The sequence below is a fragment of the Puma concolor genome, chromosome B1 (genome assembly GCF_028749965.1).
Source record: "Puma concolor isolate L17-30 chromosome B1, mPumCon1.1.hap2, whole genome shotgun sequence".
Classification (NCBI taxonomy): domain Eukaryota; kingdom Metazoa; phylum Chordata; class Mammalia; order Carnivora; family Felidae; genus Puma; species Puma concolor.
The window spans coordinates 6839234-6848315 of record NC_141670.1 but is presented as its reverse complement, the minus strand read 5'-3'; the positions used below and the strand labels follow the sequence as shown (position 1 = coordinate 6848315).

Sequence of the window (9082 nt, the reverse complement as noted above, 5' to 3'; positions counted from 1 at the left end):
TTTAGGGGCACCTGGGTGGCTCAGTTAGTTAGGCGTCTGACTCTTGATTTTGGCTCAGGCCATGATCTCATGTTCAAGCCCCGAGTCAGGCTCTGTGCTGACAGCAAGGAATCTGCTTGGGATTCTCTCTCCCTCTCTCTCTGCACCCCTCCTACTGCTCCCGTGTGCACGTACATGGCGAGTACCCAAGGGAGACCTGAAAGAGCTCCCGGTGGCCAACCTGAAACAACTTCATAAAAAAAAAAAATGAAGTGTTGAATTATAACCCAAACATAAAACAAATAGCCATAGGACCATATTGGTGTGAGTCAGTCCCTCTTCCCCACCTCCATTTAACATTTTTTGACGTTTCCCTAAAGCTTCGAAGATAAAATTTCTTCAGGGTCTAAAGCCCTCTATCCATTGGCTGTACATTCTCTAGCTTCATTTCCTCACATTCTGGCTCTCAAACCACCTCCTAATATAACTCCAGGCATGTTTGTACTATAGTGACCTTGAGTATCTTGCTCTGTGCACATTGGAACCCACACCACTTCTCCTTCAACTTCCCCTCACTGATTCTTACCCCATTTTTTTAAGACCCAGCTCATATATGGCATTCACTGGGAAGACATCTTTGAACCACCCAACTCGGCTATGATTTCCACGTCTGTGAGTTTTCTTAGCAGAACATGCCTTGAATCCACACCCCCAGGCCCCAGTACACCAGTCCCTTTCCCAGTACAGAGTAGGTGCTGAGAAATACTAACAAAATAAAGGAATCCACGAATGAAGAAAATGGCATCATAAAGCCTCAGCCTTCAGTTTAATCCTGGGTAGATACATGCAGCGTGAATTCTTCAGGTCACTTAATTCAGGGTAGATTCATTAAACACGAATCCTTCCATTCACTTCATTCTTAAACAACAGAAGCTCCTTCCAGGGCAGAGCCCTGGCATACGAAAAATACAATTTCTTTTCCTCCTCAGGCATACGCTTGTATGTGAGTCACAGAAATGAGACATCTCACCGTGCCTATAGCCTGTAGAAAAAGCAGAAATGACTTATTCTTGGAAGAAAGACTCAAGCCCCCCATGCAGGGGAAGAAGTCATTCAGCATTCCCTAGGGACCCCCAGACTTTATTGCTAAAGAATGTATATCGTCATCTGCACCGTCTCTTGTCTGCCTGGTGGCTCTGGCTTGCTTGTTACACAGGAGGACAATGTCAGTCTGTAAGAGCCTGTTAAGAACAGAAATTTTGCGATGTAATTTGGAGGCTGAGATAAAAGACTTCAAATACTCCTCCTGGGGTGACATTACCACAGAGCAGCAAGGGTGCCCCCCAGAGGTCTGTTATGGGATTGTCAATGTCCTTTGGAAGCGGTACCTTGATACTTGGGTTTTTCGAAAGATTTTTTTTCAGTGTTTGATTTTCGAGAGAGCACAAGTCGGGGAAGGGCAGAGAGAGATGGGGAACAGAGGATCCAAAGCAGGCTCTGCGCTGACAGCACAGACCCCGATGTGGGGCTGGAACTCATGAACCGGGAGGTCATGACCTGAGCCGAGGTCAGACGTGCAACTGACTGAGCTGCCCAGGAGCCCCTAAAACTTTGGTTTTTGTCTTCCTAGGACAGGATTTCACTGAGAATAAGATAATCCTACAGTCCCTAGTCTGAAGAAGGAAGATCTACATACATCTTTGGTCAAATATAAAAATGTACTCACACAGTATGCTCCAAGGTGTTTAAGGAATGTGACGAGCCCTCAAGTGCACCCACAATTCCCAGGCTTAGAATCCCTGTGTTCAGGTTTTATCAGATATGTCTTAAAACTAAAATTAAAGATTTAAAAATTCAAGTCCCTATAAGAAAGGACCCAGAATAATCAGGGGGCACTGGCTAAGGTAAGAGGTTTCCAGAAGAGGAACAAAAAAATCCTCCCTGACTCAAAGCCAGGCCTGAAGAAGTTTTCTTGTCCTGCCTCTTAAAAGATGAGAGAGAGAAAGCTTTCACTCAGCCCTGAGAAAGAAGGGCCCCCATGATCCCTATAGTCCAGCCTGCCCAGCATGGGTCACTAGCAGAAGTCAGCAACTTTGGAACCCAGGCTACAGATGTCATGGGGCCTAGTGACAGGGCCATGCACACCCTTTGTGGAAAAACTCGATGGTGGGTGGTAAGTTCTCTCCCTGATTTCTCCCCATTTGTGGGTCTCAGCCCTATTTCTACTTTCTTCAACCTATCCCCTTCTACTCAGTAGTTAGAACTGAGCTGTCAGCAGAGAGCTTTCCTAAACCTGCTTATCATGGGTTCTTGCACCCTGACTTCATGCCACATGGTCGAGGCTATCACGAAAGGCCCCCTGCCCATCCTGTCTTCATCAGAGCAGCTGTCACCACAGCAGCTCTGACATTGAGGCCACCCATCCCTGGAAACAGTTGTATCTCTTTACCCTAGTGCTGTAACCAAGAGTCATGCTGTTAGAAGTCCTGTAATTCTCTCCTTATTCTTCCCCCAAAGACATTCCCTCACAGCCCACCATAATGTATTTTTTCTCTTCTCTGATTATGGGCGTCTGGGTGGCTCAGTTGTTTAAGCATTGGATTCGTGATCTCAGCTCAGGTCATGATCTCACAGTTTATGGGTTTGAGCCCCACATTGGGCTCTGTGCCATCAGAGCCCTGCTTGGGATTCTGTCTCTCCCTCTCTCTGCCCCTCTCCTACTCACTCTGTCTCTGTCTCTCTCTGTCTCAAAATAAACACACTTAAAAAAAAAAAAACAGCCCATTGAGGAAACGGAGGTTGGGTCACTACTCTGAGTGATGCACTGAAATCAGTCGTCATGCCCAGTGGGTCCACAGTCAACAGACTTTGTTGACCCAAAGCAAACAAAAGGAGGGCAGTGGCTGGGGCCACACAGCCCTCCACAGTTCCTGTCCCCTGGTGCTCTGAAAGGCACAGAAGCCCCGAGCAGTAAGACACAGACATGGAATATTTGGGTGGATTTATTTATATAAAGATAGAATATTGGAGGAGGAGGAGAAAAGTAGTGACAGAGGATTTGGGGGGGGGGGCACAAAGCACCACGTGGCTGTCTTTCTGGGGGAAGCAAGTTCAAACCCTCAGTGACCTGCCAAACCCTCATGATGCTCACCCACATAGGCCAATCTTCTCCCCCCGCCCCCACCAAATCCAAGTAGCTGTAGTACTCTGTAAAGCACCTGAGCTGTTCAGTGATACTCAGCACTTCTGTGGTGTCAGGAATGAACACCAGGCAGGAAGTGAGGTGCCCCTCTCCCCCTCTCTCTTTATTCTTACCACCACTTGCTCAAGGTGTGAAGCAAAATACACTTCAAGTTTCTTCCAAAATGCCATGGTTCTAAATACATGAATTGCCTCCTTCTAGAAAACCTCTAAGGGTCCTCTTTGCCAGCCCTCACAGGCAGTCACTAAACGCAATACCCAGAGAATGAGGATGGTGAATTCTAGTTCAAACACACCTCAGTGGGTGGAGGCTTCAAGAAAGGAGAGCCTATTTGTATGAATGACATCAGATTGGACAAGAGAGCAGGTCACAGTTTAAGGAGATGCCGAAGAGGGTTTACCTGGAGCTACTTGCGAGATGAAGAAGATGATGAAGATGAGAAGGGAAAATAGTCTCATAGCGCCGAGTCAGTGGAGGCCTCCTCAGAAGCTCCTGGAAAGGAAAAGACAAATGGCAGGTGTAATAAGGTTGAATAAAAAGTAGTTTAAAGTCTCCTCATTTATAAGTCTGATCAGGGTGACTAAACACGGAAGAGAATGTCCATTGTGATCAGAGCACTGACAATGTCCACTCACTGGACAATGAACGCCCGTGAAATAAACAAGGGTAATGATTACCAATGTTCGGTGCAGAGCTGGGGGAATTTCTTTTGTGAGCGCTTGATGAATCAAGGCCTGAGGAAGAACAGTCATGGTAGTGGTCATAAAATCAAAACGGCTAGGATCGATGGAGAATTTACTCTATGAAAAACCTGGGGTGGTTTGTAGAATTTTTTTTCTCCAATTATTCTCATGGAACTAGTATAATCTGCTCCTTCAGCTCCGAGTACAAATACAGTCACACAAAGTCCTTATATTCTTCCACTAATCTCTCAAGTGCTCAGTAGAATGAAAACCATCACCTACGTCGCCAGACTCTGTTCTCCCTGGAGAGGTGGTCCCTCTGTTCTCCAAAGAGCTGAAATCTAGGCTCTGCTCAGCCATGTCCTGTGTTCTTAATAAGGACTGGTCCTGTCTACTCTGACCAGTGAAAGTCTTCTGTCCCAGTGATTACCCTGCTGATTCAGGTCCCTGACCCCGCCACAGTCATGTCTCATGACTGAGAAAACCTCGTGCTCTTGGCTCTTGTACTGCCAAGGAAACATAGTCCCAGTGTAGGGGAAAGCCAAGGGCTTTCCTTCTTAGCCACAGACCAAAGAAAAACAAGGTCTCTTCCCAAATTAGGCCCTTGCCTTGAAGCAGGGGATTTAGTGTAACCAACCTCTCAAATTTTATTTAACCTGCTGTTTATCTTCTCTGTTCCTGGGGTTTGGCTCAGCTGACACTGACTCAGAATCTCGGGGAGCAGGGCATGACAATGACATTTCAGTTTTTCTTCACCCAGAAGATCTTGGATTCCTCAAAAAACAATGATCTGCTGATTCTGAATGAACCGTTGTCTACAATAAATGTCCTCAGAAGTGGCAGATTTTCATATCTTTCCCTCTTCTCTCTGGATCATAGTTGATATCTTACATTTATGTAATCGAGTAAAACCAATCAATAAGACCATAATGAAGGGGATTATTATTGTCTTCCTGAAGCCAGAAGCAAAGGGGCCTTACTTTGTGCAGGTACTAATATGATCCCTAAAAGTACACATGAGGATACTTAGAGATACTTGGTATATAGTGATAAAGTTTGTATGTGGTGAAATCAAAATGAGAGTCAGAAGTCTGGTTCCAGATTCTGAGTTCTTTACCACTGCAGGATAGTCCACTAGTCTCTTTACATAAGGACTGGCTCTTAGAATCCAGTAAAAATTATACATTTTAAAAGGATAATAAATTGGCTAATAGTAACTTTCCATAGACTAGTGATCATTTAGAAATTAGGACTTAAAGATGTTTATGATCTTAACCCAGCCCATGTAAAAAATTCATTGTATAGGGGAAATGTGCAAGAATAAATAAGGATATTTTTATAAAGAGTAACAATGGTGACTTCCACTACCAGTTATTATTGTTTATAATGACACTGAAGCTTGGGGGCACCTGGGTGGCTCAGTTGGTTGAGTGTCCGACCCTTGATTTTGGTTCAGGTCATGACCTCACTGTTGTGAGATCTAGCCCCTCGTCAGGCTCTATGCTCACAGTATGCAGCCTACTTGGGATGTGCTCTCTCTCTCTCTCTCTGTGCCTTCCCCATTTGCACTTACTCTCTCTCAAAACAAATCAATAAACTTAAAAAATAAAAACAAACAAATAAATAAATAAATAAATAAATAATGGTGAAGCTTGAAATATGAAGCATAGGCCCCAAACAGAAAAACAAAACAAAACAAAACAAAACAAAACAACCCAGACATCCAAACAGAGAAGCCACCATGCAGACACTGACATTCAGTTCACAATAAAGGTGGCTTTCATGTGAATGGTGACAGAGGGCAGTGGATAAATCATGCAGAGTTGATTAACTATTCATTTGAAGGAAAACTATTTGATAAACTAAGTGGAGCATGAAAACAGATTATAACTTTTTTGTATGTATTTTTAGATTTTTCAGCGTTTCATAGAGAAAAAGTATGCATAGCTTATATAACAAAAAAATCGAAAGTCTTAATATTTATTATTGCAATTCCTAAAATTTCAGAGGACTAAATATGTTAGGGTTTTTAGAGTCATACTGAATATGTCCCCCTAAAATTCGTATGTTAAAGCTGAAGCCCCAGTGTGATGGTATTTGGGTGGCCTCTGGGAGGTGATCAGGTGTCTACAGAAGAGACCCCAGAGAACTCCCTTGTCCCTACCACCATGTGAGGATACAGCAAAAAGACAACCATCTGTGAACAGGACGTGGCCCCTTGCCCATGGAATCTGCCAGCATCTTGATCTTGGCCTTCCAGCCTCTAGAATGGTAAGAAATAAATACATACACTGTTGGTTACAAGCCACTTGGTCTATGGTATTCTTATAGCAGCCCAAATGAACTAAGACACATACCAAAACAAAATATGTAATAGACGTATGATTGATGACACTCTTTAAAATCTGACCTGTGACAGTGAATCTGTAACCCTTTTCCTCTAATTAGTTTTTGCCAGATATCAATGGGTTCTGCAGGAGACTAAGGACCCCACTCATACCTGGCACCTCTGGAAAACTCTACTGTTGGCCCCATTTCTCCCAGAAGCTGATCCCTCATATTGTCTGACCATCTATCTTGAGAACACGAATTCAAGAGCCACGTAACTGTAGAGAAAACAGACGAGGACAAAGCAAATGTGGAGGAATCTTTGGAATCAAAATAATAGTTAATATGGTCTGTTGTTGTTATATTTGTGGTCTCTAGGGTAGACAGGAAACGTATTAAGAATGTCAATCTTGGGGTGCCTGGCTGGCTCAGTTGGTAGAGCATGTGACTCTTGATCTAGGGGTTGTGACTTTGAGCTCCACATTGGATGTTCAGATTACTTAAAAATAAAATCTTAAAAAAAAAATGTCAGTCTGGCCTAGATGCTGCTAACCATATCCCTCTGATCATGGTAGAAATGGGGCAAATGTTTCCCTGAGTGTTTCCTGGGACATAACTGGAGCATCTCTGTGGTAAGAGGTAGGTTCCTATAAATATTTCTCTGTGTCCTACCTGTTCAGTCTCCCAATTACTAGCAACTTCCATTCTTTGAGGAAGAAATTTCTTTGCATGTACTCTTATTTCTAGTATTGTTAAGTGGAGTCAACTAAATGCACAGGTTAGCTTAGCATAATTTAAGTGGTGGATAACTGTGAACCAGAAGGCCAGAAAACTAATGATGGCTTTATCTCCTCCAAGAGTTTCTTACTGTAATTCTAGAGCGCATGGCATAGATTGTTGAGTCTGTGTCCCAGAGTAAGAGCAAGCCAGTATTTCCACATAGATGTCTGCCCCAAAAGCATGATGTTGTTGAGGTAGCACCTGTATCATCTTTGATGTGTTGAAAAATTTATTGTAGATCCTTCTGAGTGGCTAAGGGCATTGATGGGTAAGATGATGAGATGAGATGAGATGAGATGAGATGAGATGAGATGAGATGAGATGAGATGAGATGATGAGATTAAAAACATGATCTCAGGTGAGATTGAGCTCTGCATCTGGCTCCGTGCTGGACGGAGTCTACCTAAGGTTCTCTCTCTCCTTCTGCCCATGCCCCCAGGAAAAAAATTACAAGGCCTAACAATTTCTAGGGATTTCCCAAGAGTGAGCACAAACTCAGACTTGGAATAACCAACTAAACTGTACACCAGACAGATCCAGAAAGACTGTTTTGCCACTCATGAACTTGCCTGTGGGGCCTTCCCTGCACACCCTCCCACATACCCAGGACTTCATATCCTTTTCCTGATTTTTTTTTCAAAAAAATTCACTTATAAATATTTAAAGTATCACGTTTTTATTTCCATCTCCCCTGTTAGAATATAAGCACCACAAAGATAGGAATGTTTTTTGTTTGGTTTACTGCTTAATAAATACGAGTTAAGGAAAATGAATGAATGAAAGTTGACATAATGGGTGAATTTTGTCCAAGTAGTCCAGCAATTCTGGCGGCCAAGTCAGAACCAGACGGTTTACCATGAAAGGGATAGTCGGAGATGCAACAACACAAACAGAACTCAGGTTGGGTGTTCCCGCCTCTTCTTTCTCTTCCCCCATGACAAAGAGTTCCACATGCCCCATTGGGGGTGCTTCCATCCCCTCCCCTCCCCTCCCCTCCCCTGCCCTCCCCTCCAGGGCTCTAGTTCCTCTGTTACCAAGCCAGTCCTCCGTGCTTGAACCAAGAGCAAAAGGCATGGAAAAGCATGGAGTAGAGGCACAGGGCCGTGCTGGGGTTTTCCAGACAGTGTGTAAGACAGGGATGTCGGTGGGCCTATGAATGGTGGGAGAGAGAGACTGGAAAGCAAAGAGGGTTTGCACCTCGTGGTGAAGAAATACAAATAAGGAGATGAGTTATGTATTTATTTATTTTTTTAATATATGAAATTTATTGTCAAATTGGTTTCCATACAACACCCAGTGCTCATCCCAACAGGTGCCCTCCTCAATACCCATCACCCACCCTCCCCTCCCTCCCACCCCCATCAACCCTCAATTTGTTCTCAGTTTTTAAGAGTCTCTTATGCTTTGGCTCTCTCCCACTGTAACCTCTTTTTTTTTCCTTCCCCTCCCCCATGGGTTTCTGTTAAGTTTCTCAGGATCCACATAAGAGTGAAAACATATGGTATCTGTCTTTCTCTGTATGGCTTGTTTCACTTAGCATCACACTCTCCAGTTCCATCCACATTGCTACCAAGGGCCATATTTCATTCTTTCTCATTGCCACGTAGTACTCCATTGCGTATATAAACCACAATTTCTTTATCCATTCATCAGTTGATGGACATTTAGGCTCTTTCCATAATTTGGCTATTGTTGAGAGTGCTGCTATAAACATTGGGGTACAAGTCGGTTCCTAAATTCTCCTGGTGGTGGGAGACCATTTGACTACTGGACCCAGAACCATTCTGATGGGGCACACTGTGGACTGATGTCACAGACACCAGGAATGTCCAAGTCCTATGAGCCCTGTACGCAGACTGCGTGGGAAGCCAGTGCCCACTGAGAACACCCAGCAGGCTAACATTTGTACCTGGATCCGAATAGCTTTGCAGACGCTCATTTACAGCTGATAATAGTCTATTGTTCATGTACACACTTGCACTGAATTTTCTTTAGTTGTTCAGTGACAGGGACCCAGTCATGTAGATGGTCCACACTGTTACTGACCATAGCTCCAGGCACACTCTTTTCTTTCCCATGTGACTCTTCCGGTTTTGGAAGAACGCTAGTA

The 9082-nt window shown here is 43.9% G+C and overlaps 1 protein-coding gene across 3 annotated transcripts in view; it reads right to left on the bottom strand.

Annotated features, from left to right (window-relative positions):
- Positions 1–778: 778 nt before the first annotated feature.
- LOC147581433 (uncharacterized) overlaps positions 779–9082 on the bottom strand; it is a 95352-nt gene continuing 87048 nt past the window's right edge. For all 3 annotated transcript variants that reach the window (XM_086703101.1, XM_086703100.1, XM_086703102.1), the window contains 3 exons: positions 6365–6470; positions 3582–3673; positions 779–1021 (listed from right to left, as the gene is read on the bottom strand). Coding sequence is in view for 1 of the 3 variants with exons in the window: in XM_086703102.1 (XP_086559228.1) it covers positions 3664–3673; positions 6365–6470 (116 nt within the window). In the remaining 2 variants the exon portion in view is untranslated. The remainder of the gene's footprint in view (positions 1022–3581; positions 3674–6364; positions 6471–9082) is intronic.